This window comes from Capricornis sumatraensis, chromosome 14, assembly GCF_032405125.1.
Source record: "Capricornis sumatraensis isolate serow.1 chromosome 14, serow.2, whole genome shotgun sequence".
Taxonomy (NCBI): Eukaryota; Metazoa; Chordata; class Mammalia; order Artiodactyla; family Bovidae; genus Capricornis; species Capricornis sumatraensis.
The window spans coordinates 24,114,629-24,133,977 of NC_091082.1; the positions used below are offsets into that span (position 1 = coordinate 24,114,629).

General features: G+C 39.9%; 1 protein-coding gene across 1 annotated transcript; it reads right to left on the reverse strand.

Moving 5' to 3' along the window:
* Positions 1-18,033: 18,033 nt before the first annotated feature.
* Positions 18,034-18,525, reverse strand: LOC138090724 (ribonuclease H-like). Its single transcript, XM_068986423.1, has one exon. The coding sequence runs from the start codon at positions 18,523-18,525 to the stop codon at positions 18,034-18,036; it is 492 nt and encodes a 163-aa protein (XP_068842524.1).
* Between the last annotated feature and the right edge of the window lie 824 nt (positions 18,526-19,349).

The following is a 19,349-nucleotide window of genomic DNA, read 5'->3' on the forward strand; positions in this document are numbered from 1 at the left end:
CCAACGTGAGGTAGCTTTCTTGTAGAATGCTTCTGATGGACCGAGAAGTGATACTCTCACATCCTGCCCATTATCTGATTTTTTAAAGCAGACAGAATTTGATATTTTACATTTATTGTATGAAGGCTATTCTTAACAACTTTTTTTAAAATCTTAGAACTCAAGAATACATTCCATTCTGTCCTTCGTCATTTTATTTTTGGTTGACTTCTAAAAGCTACAGTTTCCGGATAGAAAAAAGGGAGAACTATATATACATACATATGTATATATATATACATATAAAATATTTTAATATATGTGTATATATATATGTGTGTGTGTGTGTATGTATAACACAGGTATGGCAGTGAATTTGTGGATAAAAATGGAGAAAAAGTGAATAAATAGCCCAAGAAGGTGCATCTATGCAAACTAGGTACAAATTCTCAGGTTTCTAGTTTTGAAACACTTGCTTTTTTGTTCCAGAGGACAAATAATTAAGGAGACTTCTCCTTGGCTCTTTAACATTCCTGCTCTGTTGCTATGAGTATAGCACATAAGTCTTGCTTTTGTTAGTAGTAGAAACTTCCACCTACTGCTTAAAAGGAGCTTTTGATGATGTTTACAATGATCCTGAGGAATTATTTCCTAAGCCTAAGATTTATATATACAAACTGAAGTTTTAAGCCTGTATCTTAACAGCCACTAGATGGAATTTGGAGATAGTTTTGACCTCTAAGGAGTAATCCATAACTAAGTGTGTCCATGGAAAATGAAGAAAAGGATAACCAAGTTATGGTAAAGAAGATAGAACAATTCATATTCACAAAACTCCACATGTGTTTTAGACACAATGTATGTAAATGCTTTATGCAATATTTTCATTAAATCCTCATTATTCTCTAAGGAAAGTGTCATTCTTTCAAACTGACATAACAGGAAGCTAAATAGATTGTCACAAATCACAAAGCTTTAAAGTTCTGTTGTCTGGCATTAATAACTGTGGTGCTAAAGGTAAAAAATTTTGTGTTAAATTAAACCTATAATGTCACAGGAAAGTGGGTAAGAATTACTGAGAGCAAAAAGGACTGAAAATGATGGACCATAAGTTGTAACCTTTCTAGGAAGGAATATTTAGACAGCTCACAGTGGTGTTAACATTTAAACAGTCAACATAAACGCTGCTTTCCAAAAACACATTTCTGAAAACTTAAACTCTATTGCCCCTACTCTCAAACATGATATATTTTCAAAGAATTTCACATTAAATTGCTGTGTTTTTAATCAAAGTGTGAAAATACCTTGGAGATTACAATAATTTCAACAAATTTTCTTTACTTCATGAAACTGTTTTCATGTTTCCTCATTTTAAAACAAATTTGAATGCTATGTGATGAAGTCTATTTTCTAATGCAGAACATTTTCAAAGGACGTATCTCCCAGGGAGAAACAGCTCCGAGAAGCAATCAACCTTTCTATTTCAGGCAATCTACATTCATGCTTTGGTATAAAGAGGGGCGGATACATCATCTTCAAGAAGAACCTGAAATAAAGAGGCCGAAGCAAATATTTAGATCCCAAGACATTCATATAAAGTCACAATATAAAATTGGTATAAGTTTCCCTTGCTGTTTGTCTTCTAAAATTTTAGTCATTATATTGCAGCTGTTAAAATGTCTTGTAAATAGTGCAAAAATAAAGCACAGTGTTATGAAAAATGAACTTAATCTCTTTTTTTTCCCCTATTTCTCGACTTCATCTGTCTGAGATTACCAAGGTACATAAACTAAGAAATCTGATTTTATATCCTATTTCATGGACATTTAAAAACAATGTATGCCCCTTTCTGCTATACAGCTGGTTCCCACTAGCTCTCTGTTTTACACAAGGTAGTGTACATACGTCAAGCCTAATCTCTTCATTCATCCTACCCTCCCCTTCCCCCACAGGTCCACATGTCCAAGAGGGAAGGTTAAGTATATTTCTAGCTGATTCATTTCATTGTACAGCAGAGACTAACACATTGTGAAGCAAATATACTCCAATTTTTAAAAAATGAAACCAATGTATAATTTAGGGATCTTTTTTCACTATGAAAATGCTTTAACGGTAGCATCTGGACAGCATGTGATGTTCAGACAGAAATAAGGGCAAATGCCCAGGGAGGGCGCTGTGGCTGACAGAGAAGAGATTGTGAGTGATCGGAGTTCACTTAAGTTCTGTGCTTTCTGGGGTGCAGACAGCTCTAGGCTGCCTCCCTGAATTCAACCTCCTTCTCAGCCTTGGGGTGCTGGAATTGCCGGTACGGGAACACCAGGCAGTTCACCTTGTTCTCAGTGAACCCCATCTCCTCCATGGCCTCGCAGTTCAGGAAGGCCTTGGACTTAAATGTGACCATGAACTGCTTTCAAAGGACTTAAACAGCTCTGGATGGATGGCACCCTTGCTAACGAAGGCGACCAGTATTTTTAGCCCCTGGTGTGGGATGTCACCAACAGCTATTTTCACATTTTGCAGTCTGCTCCACAAAACAGCTGCTCTTCTTGTTTTGGATGTTAACTGTCTGCTCATCCACCTCCTATATAGATATTCAGACCCTGAATGTAGCTCTCTATATACTCTTTTCAGGGTTTCTTTGGTAGCTCAGTGGTAAAGAATATGCCTGCAATGCACGAGACCTGGGCTAGATCCTTGGGTCTGAAAGATCATCTGGAAAGGAAAATCGCAACCTGCTCCATTTTTCTTGATTGGGAAATCCCAAGAACAGAGGAGTCTGACGGGCTACAGTCCAGAGGGTTGCAAGAGTCAGACCCGACGTGGTGACTAAGACACCACCACTATGCCTTCAAACATGATTTCACTGTTATTTAACATGGTTTTCTGTTCACTTTATTGTGATTTGGTTGTGATATATTTAATTTTAGTAACATCACAATTTGTTAAATTCTAAAATCATTTCAGGAGGTTTATTTTCAATAGGGATGAAAATGAAAATACTGACTTTTAAAAATATTCATACAAAGCAAATAGTCAAAAATGATGTACAATTTCTAATGATTTTTATTAAAACTAGAATCTGTATGTTGTAGACATACAAAAACATTCTATACAAATGGAAGTTACTGTTTGTGGTTCGTCTGTTTCTATTTTAGCCTTCAAGGTAGAACCTTCAAAATGGTAATCAAAAGTCATGATGCAGAACTTCAGAGCTGAATTTACTATTCCTCTAAGTATATCTTGATTGCTCCCCTGGTGGCTCAGAGGTTAAAGCGTCTGCCTCCAATGTGGGAGACCCAGGTTCGTTCCCTGGGTCGGGAAGATCCCCTGGAGAAGGAAATGGCAATCCACTCCAGTATTCTTGCCTGGAGAATCCCATGGATGGAGAAGCCTAGTTGGTTACAGTCCATGGGGTCGCAAAGAGTCGAACACGACTGAGCGACTTCACCTTCACCTAAGTGTATCTGTTGAGATATTAAATTCTTGCCATTTTAGCTGTAAAATTTCATTTAATTTTTTCTAAATTTTCAATTTTCTGCCAAATATTCCACTTTTAATACCTTGTCTATATTTATCATAGCTATTTTGATCTTTTCCATTACATTATATGCATCTAGTAGAGCAGGAGGAGATGGGGGCTACAGAGGATGAGATGGTTGGATGGCATCACCGACTCAATGAACATGAGCTTGAGCAAGCTCCAGGAGATAGTGAAGGACAGGGAAGTCTGGCATGCTGCAGTTCATAGGATCACAAAGAGTCGGACATGACTTAGTGACTGAATAACAACTTTGGATCTGTTTATATTTTCTTTCTTCTTTGCATTTGTATTACTGTCTACAGATCTTCTCTTTATTTTTGATTAAGCAGCAAACATTTTAATGAGGAAAACAGAAGAGATATTTGAGACCTCAAATTGTGTCGTCTTCTTCCGCAAATTTGTTTTTGCTCCTGGAATACATATTCCCTTTGCAACTCCAGATCATCACAAAAAAGAGTCAGCAAACTTTTGTAAAGAACCAGAATATAAATATTTTAGGCTTTGTGCACCATGCGACAGTTTCCTCAACAACCTGAGCAAATTTTTTTGCCAAAAGGCTAATAGTTTTTTCTACATTTACTTTTAAAATATTAAATGTAAACCATTACTAAATGTAAATACTATTCTTAGCTTGCGAATTGCGCACAAATAAATGGTCGGTCCAATTTGGCCTGTGCACCACTGTTTCTTATTTTTGCCTTATAGCAACAATTAAGATGCTTCTAAACTGGGCTTTAGACATTGTAACGGCTGGCTTTTTCCCACTTCACCCTGACTCATAGAATAGAGCTTTTTGATCCTGCACTAAAAATGAATTGGTTAATAGCCACTTCTCTTTGTTATGTCCGCATTTTCTTCTTCTTCTTTTTTTTTTTTTTTTTTTGTTTTGGTGCCACAAATTCTCTTGAGTCTGTTTTCAACATAGTTGCTCAATCACATGACCTCTTGTGAATCACTTTAAGCATTAGCAATTGGTTTCAGAGAAAATGTCACACCACAGTTTTAGCTACCTTCTCTGGCCTTTCTTATTTTCTTGGCTAGGCAAATCCTCAATGCATTATTAGTATTCTGACACAATCAAACTAATTATTTGTATGTTTTAATAATTATTTGTATGTTTTAGTCTGATTTTTCTAATTGTTCTCACAAAGAAAGTTACCTTTTTCTCCTTGTGAATTAAAATGAAAATGATCACACACTCTTGTTCATCATAGGAAAAATATAATTCTCACACAAATCAATTTCTGCTAATGAACGTCTATTGACTGACCTCATTTCAAGATTTCACCAAATATCTGAAAGGAAATTTAAATACTACTATACTTACAATTCAGAAAACAATAAATAGATAACCAACACTTATTCTGAACTCCCCAAATCCTTCACAATGAAGGTAACTGTTTATTTTATTAAACTTTAGACATAAGCATCCTTCCTCCACAGCTCCTTACTCACAAAACTATGCCTATTTATACACATATAATGGAGGAGGAAATGGCAACCCACTCCAGCATTCTTGTGTGGAAAATCCCATGACAGAGGAGCCTGAGGGGGCTAACAGTCCATGGGGTCACAAAGAGTCGGACAAGACTGAGTGACTGAGCATAAAGCCATTCAAATGCAAGGATGACTATATATTGTCTGAAGATATATATCTATGGTTATTTATTAATCATCATAAGTGTGACTTATGATGTTCTCAGAATGATATGATCTATCAGTAATAACCAAGATTTTAACACTTGCAGAGTGGCTGTATTTCCTAAAAATTATCTCAGTTAGAATTCATGTAGTTGAGAACACATTTGTACTTTTCTTCTTTCAATAGCTAGTATTCAACTTTTCTTACCTGACTCTACTTTGTATTTTATTAATTTCTTTAAGTATCCTCCATTATACGACTTCCCAGGGAAGTCAGCAGTAAAGAATCTGCCTGCCAATGCAGGAGATGTGGGTTTGATCCCTGGGTGGGGAAGATCCCCTGGAGAAAGAGATGACAACACACTCCAGTATTCTTGCCTGGAGAATTCCATGGACAGAGGAGCTATAATCCATGGATTTGCAAGAGTCAGACATGACATAGTGACTGAAACAACAATGACCAATCCTCCATTATATCATAGATTTTGCTATTCTCTGTAGGACAGAGATGAGTGAGTGAAGTCACTCAGTCGTGTCCGACTCTGTGACCCCATGGACTGTAGCCTAACCAAGTTCCTCCATCCATAGGATTTTCCAGGCAAGAATACTGGAGTGGGTTGCCATTTCCTTCTCCAGGAGATCTTCATGACCCAGCGATTGAACACAGGTCTCCCTCCTTGTAGGCAGATGTTTTACCGTCTGAGCCACCAGGGAAGAGGACAGAGATACATATGTATTAATATGTTTTAATAAATCTCTCTCTTAAACTGGCTGAATCTATAGAGCCACCATGCTTAATTATTTGGCAGATTTTCACAGCAACGCATTGACTGGAATTGATATGTCAGCTAAAATTTTTAATTATTTTACTTAAGTCATAATCATAGGCCATCATATAATTTAATTCTCACAATCAGTAGCCATATTGGTTAATAATGTTTGTACTTGAGTTTTTTAATTTCATCATCGAATGTCAGACAAAGACATTATAATATTTATATCTGCAAGAAATCTGAACTCTAGAAACATCTCTTTTATAAATTTTCTGATCACTTAATCACAGTTTATAGAGGAAATGGCAGATATAGATTTAACACTAATATTACTTGGTAAGATATTCTGGCTTGCATATAATAATAACATACTTTATTCAGACTTCTTTGCTGTACTCTAAAATAAGATGTGTATTACTCTCTTAAGTATTACTAGGTCTCCTTTCAAGATGGAATCCTCATATTTTCATGCCTTATTTTGATGTGAAAAGTTCTTGATCTGTTGCTTATACTAGTTTCAAGAGCTCAGATAATTATGTTTTGGGATTTGAATCCAGGGTTGTTGAGGGTCTGGCAATGAATGAGGCAAGAGGGCATATGACAAGAGGATTGGTCTATATCAAAAATTTTTTACAGGATAATTGTGTCAATAAAGGGCACGCAAAAGAGTAATGGGGAGATTCATTTTCAATTTTATTTATAAGTACATTACAATATTGCATTTCAATATTACTATAGACTGTGGCACATGTTTGGCCATATAGCATTGCTGTATTCTATAGCATTGCTCCTCAAATGAAAGGGAGACAGTGACGAAGAAAAGGAAGATCATTAGCTAATCCTAACATTTTCTTTTAATGTGCACTGTGGTCACTAAAGGGTTACCAACATCCAGATGGGGGAAGGGGAGAGGGTATTATATTCATTGTTCAAGGAAAAGTTCTCTTAGTTGATTATCATCTGTCCTAACTTAGTTAACACTTATTGTTCTACTAGGAGAATCAAGGGCAAATGTATTTTTATTTTTCTTAAAGGGACTAGATATAAATATTTATGAATAGTATTATGCAAAATAGATGATAAATGTCTTTACAGGAAAAAGATTTTTATATAAATCCTTGGTAAAGAAATAAAAGTAGAATGATGTTGTGAAAGTAATCTTTCAGAAACTCATAAAAAATTTTGTAATGCTTACCACATGAAAGGGGCTTCCCAGGTGGTACTAATGGCAAAGAAAACGCCTGCCAATGCAGGAGCCAAGACATAAGAGATGAGGTTCAATCCCTGTGTCAAGAAGATCCCCTGAAGGAGGGTATGGCAACCCACTCCAGTATTCTTGCCTAAAGAATCCATGGACAGAGGAGCCTAGGGGTCTATAGTCCATAAGGTCGCAAAGACTCAGACATGACTGAAATGACAACATGCATGTACACACCACATGCAATTGTATAGTTTATAAAATAGATATTAAAAATTACTGTATATATATATATATATATATTTGTACAATATTCATCACAAAATAGGAAAACCACATGAAATCATCAGTACAGTTCAGTTCAGTCAATCAATCATGTCTGACTCTTTGTGACCCCATGGACTACAGCACACAAGGCCTCCCTGTCTATCACCAACTCCTGGAGTTTATGCAAACTGATGTCCATTGAGTTGGTGATGCCACCCAATCATCTCACCCTCTGTCATCCCCTTCTCCTCCTACTTTCAATCTTTCCCAGCATCAGAGTCTTTTCCGATGAGTCAATTCTTTCTATCAGGTTGCCAAAGTATTTGAGTTTCAGCTTCAGCATCAGTCCTTCCAATGAATATTCAGGACTGATTTTTTTAGAATGGACTGGTTGGATCTCCTTGCAGTCCAAGGGACTCTCAAGAGTCTTTTCCAACACCATAATTTAAAAGTATCAATTCTTTGTCACTCAGCTTTCTATATATTCCAACTCTCGCATTCATACATGACTATTGGAAAAACCAAAGCTTTAACTAGGTGGACCTTTGTTGTCAAAGTAATATCTCTGCTTTTTAATATGCTGTCGAGGTTGGTCAGAACTTTTCTTTCAAGGAGCATACATATTTTAATTTCATGGCTGTAATCACCATCTACAGTGATTTTGGAGCCCAGAAAAATAAAGTCTGTCACTGAGTCCACTGTTTCCCCATCTATTTGCCACGAAGTGATGGGACCAGAGCCATAATTTTAGTTTTAAGAATGTTGAGTTTTAAGCCAGTGTTTTCACTCTCCTCTTTCTCTTTCATAAAGAGGCTCTTTAGCTCTTTGCTTTCTGCCATAAGGGTGGTGTCATCAGCATGTCTGAGGTTATTGATATTTCTCCTGGCAATCTTCATTCCAGCTTGTGCTTCATCCAGCCCAACATTTCTCATGATGTACTCTGCATATAAGTTAAATAAGCAGGGTGACAATATGCAGCCTTGACGTATTTATTCACCAATTTGGTACTAGTCTGTTGTTCCATGTCCAGTTCTAACTGTTGCTTCTTGACCTGCATACAGATATCTCAGGAGGCAGTCAGGTGGTCTGGTATTCCCATCTTTTCAGAATTTTCCACACTTTGTTGTGATCCACACAGTCAAAGTCTTTGGCATAGCTGATAAAGCAGAAGATATTTTTCTGAACTCTCTTGCTTTTCTGATGATCCAACGGATTTTGGCAATAGGATCTCTGGTTCCACTGCCTTTTCTAAATCCAGCTTGAACATCTGAAAGCTCATAGTTCATGTATTGTTGAAGCCTGGCTTGGAGAATTTTAAGCATTAATTTACTAGCATGTGAGATGAGTGCAATTATGCAGTGGTTAGATTATTCTTTGGCATTGCCTTTCTTTGGGACAAAAATGAAAACTGATTTTTTCCAGTCCAGTGGCCATGGCTGAGTTTTCCAAATTTGCTGGCCTATTGAGAGCAGCACTTTCACAGTATCATTTTAAGGATTTGAAATAGCTCAACTGGAATTCCATCACCTCCGCTAGCTTTGTTCATAGTGATGCTTCCTAAGGCCCACTTGAATTTGCATTCCAGAATGTCTACCTCTAGGTGAGTGGTCACACCATCGTGATTATCTGTGACATGAAGATTTTTTTTGTATACTTCTTCTGTGTATTCTTGCCACCTCTTCTTAATATCTTCTGTTTCTGTTAGGCCCATACCATTTCTATCCTTTATTGTGCCCATCTTTGCATAAACGTTCCTTTGATATCTCTAGTTTTCTTAAAGAGGACTCTAGTCTTTCCCATTCTATTTTTTTCCTCTATTTCTTTGGATTGCTCTCTGAGGAAGGCTTTCTTATCTCTCCTTACTATTCTTTGGAACTCTGCATTCAAATAGGTATATCTTTTCTTTTCTCCTTTGCCTTTCACTTCTCTTCTTTCCATGGATATTTGTAAGGCCTCCTCAGACAACCATTTTGCCTTTTTGCATTTATTTTTCTCAGGGAAGGTGTTGATCCCTGCCTCCTTTACAATGTCAGAAACCTCCATCCATAGTTCTTTAGGCACTCTGTCTATCAGATCTAATCCCTTGAATCTATTTATCACTTCCACTGTATAATCGTAATGTGTTTGATATAGGTTATACCTGAAAGGTCTAGTGCTTTTCCCTAACTTCTTCAACTTAATTCTGAATTTAGCAATTAGGAGTCTTGAACTCCTTATTGAAGAGCTCCCAGTCTTATTTTTGCTGGCTGTATAGAGCTTCTCCATCTTTGGCTCCAAAGAATATAATCAATCTGATTTCAGTTTTGACCATCTGGTGATGTCCATGTGTAGAGTCTTCTCTTGTGTTGTTGGAAGAGGGTGTTTGCTATGACCAGTGCATTCTTTTGGCAAAACTCTATTAGCCTTTGCCATGCATCATTCTATACTCCAAGGCCAAATTTACCTGTTTCTCAGATGTTTCTTGACTTCCTACTTTTACATTCCAGTCCCCTATAATGAAAAGGGCATTTTTGGGGGTGTTAGTTCCAGAAGGTCTTGTAGGGTCTAGAAGGTCTTATAGGATTCAACTTCAGCTTGTTCAGCATTGCCAGTCAGGACATAGACTTGGATTACTGTGATACTGAATGGTTTGCCTTGGAAATGAACAGAGATCATTCTGTCATTTTTGAGATTCCATCCAAGTACTGCATTTTGAACTCTTTTGTTAACCATGATGGCTACTTCATTTTTTATAAGGGATTCTTGCCCACAGTAGTAGATATAATGGCCTAGTTAAATTCACCCATTCTAGTCCATTTTAGTTCACTGATTCCTAAAATGTCAGTGCTCACTCCTGCTATCTCCTGTTTGACCCACTTCCAATCTGCCTTGATTCATGGACCTAACACTCCAGGTTCCTATGCAGTATTGCTCTTTACAGCATTGGACTTTACTTCCATCACCAGTCACATCAACAACTGGGTGTTGTTTTTGCTTTGGCTCTGTCTCTTCATTCTTTCTGGAATTAGTTCTCTGGTAACACATTGGGCACATACTGACCTGGGGAGTTCATCTTTCAGTGTCCTATCTTTTTGCCTTTTCATACTGTTCATGGGGTTCTCAAGGCAAGAATAATGAAGTGGTTTGCCATGCCCATCTCCAGTGGACCATGTTTTGTCCGAACTCTTCACCATGACCCATCCATCTTAGGTGGCCCTATATGGCATGGCTCATAGTTTCATTGAGTTAGACAAGGCTGTGGCCCATGTAATCAGATTGGTTAGCTTTCTGTGATTATGTTTTTCAGTCTGTCTGCCCTCTGATGGAGAATGATAAGAGGCTTATGGAAGCTTCCTCATGGGAGAGACTGACTCAAGGGGATATTTTAATCAAAATAGTTTATTACTTATTAGATTATGTTATGTATAAATATTAACATAAGTTGATGAATGATTTAGCTTTGCAGGTGGCACTAGTGGTGAAGAATCTGCCTGCTCATGCAGGAGACATAAGAGATACGAATTGGATCCCTGAGTCAGGAAGACCCCCTGCAGGAGGATGTGGCAAGCCACTCCAGTATCCTTGCCTGGAGAATCCCTGGCAGGCTACAGTCCATAGGGTTGCAAAGAGTACGATCAGATGAAGCAACTTAGCATTCACACACACACACACACACACACACACACACACACACACACACACACACATATTTGGTACCCATAGATTACTTATATGATACATAGTGCATCTTAAAATACTCCTGGAGTTTTAAATTTTTGGTGTCAAAGACTTGGCCATTACTTTCTTCTGCATAGTGAGTGAACAGGAAATTTTTTATTTGGGATTAGATATAAAACATTCATTACAATCCCAAAGAAAGACAGTGCCAAAGAATATTCAAACTACCACACAATTGCACTCATTTCACATACTAGTAAGGTAATGCTCAAAATCCTTCAAGTTAGGCTTCAGTAATACATGAACCAAGAACTTCCAGATATACAAACTGGATTTAGAAAAGGCAGAGGAACCAGAGATCAAATTCCCAATACCTGTTGGATCATAGAAAAAGGAAGAGAATTACAGAAAAACATTTACTTCTGCTTTGTTGATTATACTAAAGCCTTTAATTGTGTGGGTCACAACAAACTGTATAAAATTCTTTAAGAGACAGGAATGCCAAACTATCTTATTGGCCTCCTGAGAAACCTCCATGCAGGCTAAGAAGCAATGGTTAGAGCCAGACATGGAACAACTGACTGGTTACAAATTAGGAAAGGAGTATGTCAAGGCTGTATATTGTCACCCTGTTTATTTAACTTATATGCAGAGTACATCAATATGAACTGCTGAGCTGGATGAAGCTCAAGCTGGAATCAAGTTTGCTGGGAGAATGATCGATAACCTCAGATATGCAGATGATACCACCCTTATGGCAGAAAGTGAAGAGGAACTAAAAGCATCTTGATGAAGGTGAAACTGGATAGTGAAAAAGCTGACATACCACTCAACATTCATAAAACTAAGATCATGGCATCTGGTCCCATTATTTCAAATCAAATAGAGGCGGAAATAATGAAAACAGTGACAGACTTTACTTTCTTGGGCTTGAAAATCACTGCGGATGGTTACTACAGCCTTGAAATTAAAAGATGCTTGCTCCTTGAAAGTAGAACTATGGCAAACATAGACTACATATTAAAAAGCAGAGACATCACTTTGCCAACAAAGGTCTGTAGAGTCAAAGCTGTGGTTTTTCCAGGAATCATGTTCAGATGTGAGAGCTGGACTGTAAAGAATGCTGAGCACTGAAGAATTGATGCTTTCAAACTGTGGTGCTGGAGAAGACTCTGAGAGTCCCTTGGACTGCAAAGAGATCAAACTGGTCAATTCTAAAAAATTCAGTCCTGAATATTTATTGGAAGGACTGATGCTGAAGATGAAGCTCCAATACTTTGGCCAACTAATGTGAAGAGCCGACTCACTGGAAAAGACCCTGATGTTGGGAAAGATTGAAGGCAGAGAAAGAAGGGAACAACAGTGGATGAGATGGTTGGATGGAATCGCTGACTCAGTGGATATGAGTTTGAGCAAACTCAGGAAAATGATAAAGGACAGGGAAGTCCATGGGGTTGCAAAGAGTAGACATGATTGAGTGACTGAACAACAACTAAAATGCAAAATTTCTTTTGTAGCCAAGAACATGCCTGGCCACAAACTAAAGATTCCATGAGAGGAAAGAATGATTCTTGCAGCTCTTGTGCATCATTGTAGAGTATGAAAGTAATGCAGTAAGCATCAAGTGTTTTTCAACATGTACACAGTACTGTTTAGAATTTAGAATTAGAGCATTTGGTCATCAGTTTCTCTATTTTCCCGACTAGGTGCAATATATCAAGACCTGAACTCTGCTGTGCTTTAAGCTATTTCAAACACCCCACCCCCTCCTCCATGACGTAATGTAGTGTAATGCTTTCTGTAAGTTTTGGTATGACTTACCTTACATTGTCTACAGAGAAACAGACTTAGTAAAGTGGATACATGGACACTTTTCCCAAACCTTAGATACAAAGAAAGAGAATATTCTTTCACACTAATATTCTCTCAGAAAAACTACTGTACAGAAGTACAAGGATTTATTATTAGCAAATGTAAAATCTAAAAAATATATTAGCAACCACACACACAAGAAATACAAAGTGGTGTATTAAATTTTCTTCTTCAAGATGGAATATTTTAATGATGTCATGACTTTAATACATTTAAAACCAAATTCTTTTACCCAAATTAATTATATTTATTGAATGTTTAAATGAGTGAATATGTTTGATTCTCCTCATAGAACTTTTTTCTGGACTCTAAGGGAAATACAAAAGTAAGAAGAACAGTTTCTATTTTAAAGAATGTTCCATCCTGTCAGAAGAAAGGGGACATAAATAACCCACATTCAAGGAAGGGAATAAAAAAAATATGAGAGAACTCAAAGTGCTCCTGAAACAATTCGATTTTCAATTGTCTCCACAGAATACACTGTGACAGTCATAATTCTGATCCCAACACTGTTTTTTGGGACACAACTCTTCTGTGAAGCATTCATTCATCTGTTAAAGGGATTTTGATTTGTCCTTCAGGGTGTTCAGTGGATTTTTTTCATGACACTTCTCTCACTGGTGGTGCTTTAGTCGCTAAGTCATGCCCAACTATTTTGCAGTGCCGTGGACTGTAGCCTGCCAACCTTCTCTGTTCATACGATTTCCCAGGCAATAATACTGGAGTGGGTTGTCATTTCCTAGAGAAGGGCATCTTTCCAACCCAGGAATCAAACCTGTTTCTGCATTGCTCCAGATTCTTTACTGAATGGGCCACCATCATTGTAAAACTAATCACTCACTAGGGAATCTATTCAAATATCTACTCAAATAACCCCCATCTTAATACGATGCAGTTTCTAGATGGTTGTAAACACACACAGAGAGCAAAAAAATACACTCATCAAGTTTTGCTTTGGAAAGTAATAATAAGAAAAATGTGTTTATCATTAAAAACTACCAATTGATTTAATCAGATAGATTATTTTATTTGCCTGGAAAATCCCATGGATGGAGGAGCCTGATAGGCTGCAGTCCATGGGGTCGCTAAGAGTTGGACACGACTGAGTGACTTCACTTTCACTTTTCACTTTCATGCATTGGAGAAGGAAATCGCAACCCACTCCAGAGTTCTTGCCTGGAGAATCCCAGGGGTGGGGGAGCCTGGTGGACTGCCATTTATGGGGTTGCACAGAGTTGGACACGACTGAAGTGACTTAGCAGTAGCAATACATTTATGTCAACAAAAAAGTCTTATTAGTTAGGTAAAAAACATATCTACGATCTCTGATTACTGAGATGGACTCTGGAAAGAAGACTTTTATGCAAATCTCTACATTCCTGTTATTACTGCAGTTGTGGAATTTCCATTTTTATCTTTTCCGCCTAATTTTGGAAAATACAAATGCATGATAAATGACCATTTCTTACTGCCAACTCATGTTTATTGTTCTATTAATTGATTAACAGACATCTGGGGTGTATAAATATTAATTATCAATTATTTCCTTCAGAGAGCTCCATCCTGCTGGCCTCTTGACCTCTTTCAGTCTTTGTTTCCAGGTTACTGTCTCCACGTGGTTCACACTGACCACTCTTACAAGTACAGCCCTTTTACTGAAGTCCTTTTGATTTGTCTATGTATTTTCCTCCATGCCATTGCCTTCTAACCCCTTAAAAGATTAACTCTAAAAAAAAAGTTTGTTGTAACCACTGGAACATAAGGGCTGTGTGAAAACAAGTTTTATTGGCTCACAGAAATACCCACAGATGGATCAGGCACTTAATAAATATTATTTTTCAATTGGCTGAATGAGATGCGACTACAGCATTGTCATAACCTTGTGTAGCAGTATGTTTCACTTAAAAAAGCCCTGTACTCTGATAGTCTTGTAAGGAGCACAGCTTTGTGATGGACTCTGACCATTGGCATCTTGCTTACTGTGAACACATTAACAGTTTTAAGACAATCACAGAGCAGGTCAAATAGGGAAGCAAATAGTCTCCTTATATACTAAAAGAATAACATATAATCCAAAAGAGTTTACTTTCTGTAGAAAGCGCACAGATAAAAGAAAAGTATAGGAGACAGGAAGAATAAAAGAAAAGCAAGCCCTGGTAAGGGCCACAAAAGGAACTTATAATTATTGATAAACTGGATGATATCAGACATGAGGCTCTTGGAACAAGTCCAGAGGGAACAGTTCCTAATCTTGAAAACAAGATATAATCTTGGGGTCAGAAAACCGACTCCAGACTGTTTCCCAACTGGTGTCTCAGGGATACATGTATTACATACCTGGAGGAAAATCTGTAGATAAGACTATTAGTCTTAGTTACTGATTTGTTATTGACTACTGTTTCTTAGTTCAGTTCAGTTCAGTTCAGTCGCTCAGTCGTGTCCGACTATTTGCGACCCCATGAATCGCAGCACGCCAGGCCTCCCTGTTCATCACCAATTCCTGGAGTTCACTCAGACTCACGTACATCGAGTCAGTGATGCCATCAAGCCATCTCATCCTCTGTCATCCCCTTCTTATCCTGCCCCCAATCCCTCCCAGCATCAGAGTCTTTTCCAATGAGTCAACTCTTCGCATGAGGTGGCCAAAGTACTGGACTTTCAGCTTTAGCATCATTCCTTCCAAAGAAATCCCAGGGCTGATCTTCAGAATGGATTGGTTGGATCTCCTTGCAGTCCAAGGGACTCTCAAGAGTCTTCTCCAACACCACAGTTCAAAAGCATCAATCTTTGACACTCAGCCTTCTTCACAGTCCAACTCTCACATCCATACATGATCACAGGAAAAACCATAGCCTTGACTAGATTTACTCAGTGGTTAATGATCACTTTGCTTTTTGGTCCTGAAGGCAACATAAGTTATAGCCCAACTCCCTGCACATTCTTTCCTTCACAGCTGAGGGTATACTAAAGCTGGCCTGGATTCAGTTTCTGCACCTTGACTTTGGAGCACTGTTGGTCCCCTGATGCTTGCTTTTCACTGAATGCTTACGTCTTGTTTCTCAGTCTCCTGCCCTACCGCGCTTTTGGAAACCCCACTTGTCGAGCCGGTCTCAACAGTCTCTCAGTCAACTGTGGACTGCCAGGCTCCTTCGTCCACGGAATTCTCCAGGCAAGAATACTAGAGGGGTAGCCATTCCCTTTTCCAGGGGATCTTCCTGACCCAGGGATTGAACCAGATTTTCCAGTATTTCAGGAAGATTCTTCACTTTCTTGGCCACCAGGGAAGCTCCAGATAAAAGAAAAGGTAGACAGTAAATAAATCCTCTCACATACAACTGAGGTGCTGCGATTCATGGGGTTGCAAAGAGTCGGACACAACTGAGCGACTGAACTGTACTTGTTATGCCCAGAGTCCAAGTCCCCAAAACTGAGAGAATAAGATGTCCACAGCAATGCAAAAGCATAAAGGGGTTTATTGCTAACTCGAGTTAGGGCCCAAGTCTCATCCAGCACAGTGGAATCTTGATGAGGGCCCTGAGCTCTAAATCACAGCTGCTTATATACAGGCGGTCTTTTGTCTCAGCAATAGTGTAGTTGGCGTGTGGTGATTGACTCAACCTTGGGTCATCATGGTGATTGACTTAACCTTGGCGTCATCGGGGGGAGGGGGAGAGCTTGGTGTCATCGGGGACCTTGGTGGGGCTTCCCAGAATTATGATTCATGCTTACAAGAACCTGAGGCTTAGGCCTAGTGTAGCCTGTTGAGCTTGTCATGGCTCAGGTCAGGTCCCAACATTCCCCCCTGTCTCTTGATCATATAGAGGAATCTTCCTCTATCTGAGGGTCCAGCATGATTTGTCTGGGTCCTGTTGATGGGTGAGCTTTATCGTTAAAGGGTTGGAGGGATGTGGTGTCACCTTCCATTTTGGGGGGCCTTTTTTTGTTCCTCCGGAGTGGCACAGCGCACATGGTTACAGTGCATCCAAGGTCCAATGCCGTCAACCTTCAGGGCAGTAGGGGTAGGAAGAAGAACAACATAAGGGCCCTTCCATCTGGGCTCTAATGTCTTGACTTGATGCCGTTTGACCCGAACCCAGTCCCCTGGACCAATGTTGTGTGAAGGAATTGTTCTGTTCTCTTGGCCTTTATGGATTTCTTTGAGTAAAGTCCAGATGTGCAATGCACCTTGCTTAATGCCAATAGAGCTTTTTGGAACTGCCTCAATGAAGGAGGCGGCTGGATTCTTCCCTCGAAGATAGGACACACTGGAGGGGGCCCCCCATATACAGTTTCAAAGGGGGTTAGGTTTAACTTGTAGGGGGTATTACACGCTCGGAAGAGAGTGAAGGGAAGGAGAGTCACCCAGTCCCCACCAGTCTCTACCATCAGTTTTGCCAAAGTTTCTTTTAGAGTCTGATTCATTCTTTCTACCTGTCCTGAGCTCTGGGGATTGTATTCGCAATGCAGTTTCCATTTGGTCCCCAGAGCTAAGGCCAGTCCCTGAACAATTTGACTCACTAAAGCAAGTCCATTATCAGAGCCAATGGTCACCGGCAGCCCAAACCTAGGCACTATCTCTTCTAGGAGTTTTTTAGCTACCATTGTTGCTGTTTCCCTCTTAGTGGGATATGCTTCTACCCACCCAGAGAAAGTATTGACCAGAACTAACAGATAACAGTACCCATATTTACCTAGCCTTACCTCTGTAAAATCTATCTCCCAGTGTTGTCCTGGTCTTTCTCCCCGGTACCTTATACCCATGTGCTGTCCTTTTCCTGGTCTCATCATCTGGCACTCCTTACAGGCACAGACTATGTCTTTTATAGTTGCCTTTTGTCGGGGAAACCGCAGACACGCTGTCTGCAAGAGTGCTAGAGTCTTTTTTTTCTCCCAGATGGGTGGTCTGATGTAGGTGCGTACAAAGGTGTCGACCCAAGTTAGCCGGAAGCAGCAAGTTGTCATTTTGGTCTCGATACCATCCGTCTTTGCCCTCCGGACAGTTGGTATTTTCTTGGATCCAACTTAGATCGGAAGAGGAATACTCGGGGGTTGGGGGCAAGGTTCCCAATCCCGGGGGTGGCGATCCCACAGTCAATATGGGGGTTTTACAGTCTCCGAGGGCTGCTTCCCGGGCCACCACAATCAGCAGCATGGTTGCCCCGAGCCTTGATATCTTCTCCTTTTTGGTGTCCTGGGACATGTACTATGGACACGGCTCGGGGTCGGTGGACTGCTGCTAGGAGTCTGCGGATCTCAAGTAGGTTTTTAACTTCTTTTCCCTCTGCTGTGGTAAACCCCCGCTCTCTATATATTGGGCCCTGAGTATGCACTGTTCCAAATGCATACCGGCTGTCGGTATAAATGGTGATCTTTTTTCCTTCTGCCTTTTCTAGTGCCTGTATCAAGGCTATTAATTCCACTTTCTGGGCGGATGTCCCATGGGGCAGAGCTTCAGCCCAGATGACCCTTCCAGAGTCATCTACAATGGCTGCTCCTGCCCTTCTTTGTCCATCTCTCACAAAACTACTTCTGTCTGTAAACCATACCAGTTCACTGTCTTTTAAGGGCACATCTTTTAGGTCTTTTCGTATGGCCATCACATCGGCCAATATCTCACCACAATCATGGAGGGGGCCGTCTTTTTTTGGGGTGGGCAGGAGAGTGGCCGGGTTCAGGAAGCAGGGAGTCTGAAAGTGTATTGGGGGGTATCCAGCAGCAAGGCCTGATAATGGGTTAAGCGGGCATTGGAGATCCACTTACTCGGTGGCTGCTTGAGTATCCCTTCAATGGCATGGGGAGTGTAGACCAGGAGCTGTTGTCCCTACATTAACTTGTTGGCATCATGGACCAGGAGAGCAGTGGCTGTGATGATTCAGAGGCAGGGTGGCCACCCCGCGGCCACTGGGTCCAGTCTTTTAGAGAGGTAGGCTACAGGTCGCTTCCAAGGCCGCCATTGCTGCATCAAGACTCCCTTTCTTACTCCCAGTTTTTTTATCCACAAACAGTTGGAAGGGCTTAGGCGGGTTAGGGAGAGCAAGGGCCGGGGCTTTCAGCAGAGCCTGCCGAAGTTTTTGAAATGCCTGTCTCATTGGCTCAGTCCAAGTCCAGTTTTTACTCTCTTTGCTCCCTTCATATAATGGCCGGGCCTTTTTAGCAAACCCCAAGATCTATAGCCTGCAATACCCAGCAGTCTCAAGAAATTCCCTCACTTGACGAGGAGCAAGGACTGAGTATTGGGCCCCCGTGTCCACCATGAAGCCGACCGGTTTCTCCTCCACATGTATAGTTACTCAGGACTCGGGGAGGGGGACTGAGCCCTGACCCCCCCCCCCCCATTGTTATCATCTCCTGCATATAAAACGTGGGCCTCCGGGGAAGGTTCTTTTTCCCTGGTGGGCTTTTTTTCTGGGTTTTCTTTCTT

Excerpts from the sequence above, each read along its gene's own strand:
- LOC138090724 (XM_068986423.1), bottom strand. The coding sequence starts at position 18,525 with ATGGCCATACGAAAAGACCTAAAAGATGTGCCCTTAAAAGACAGTGAA.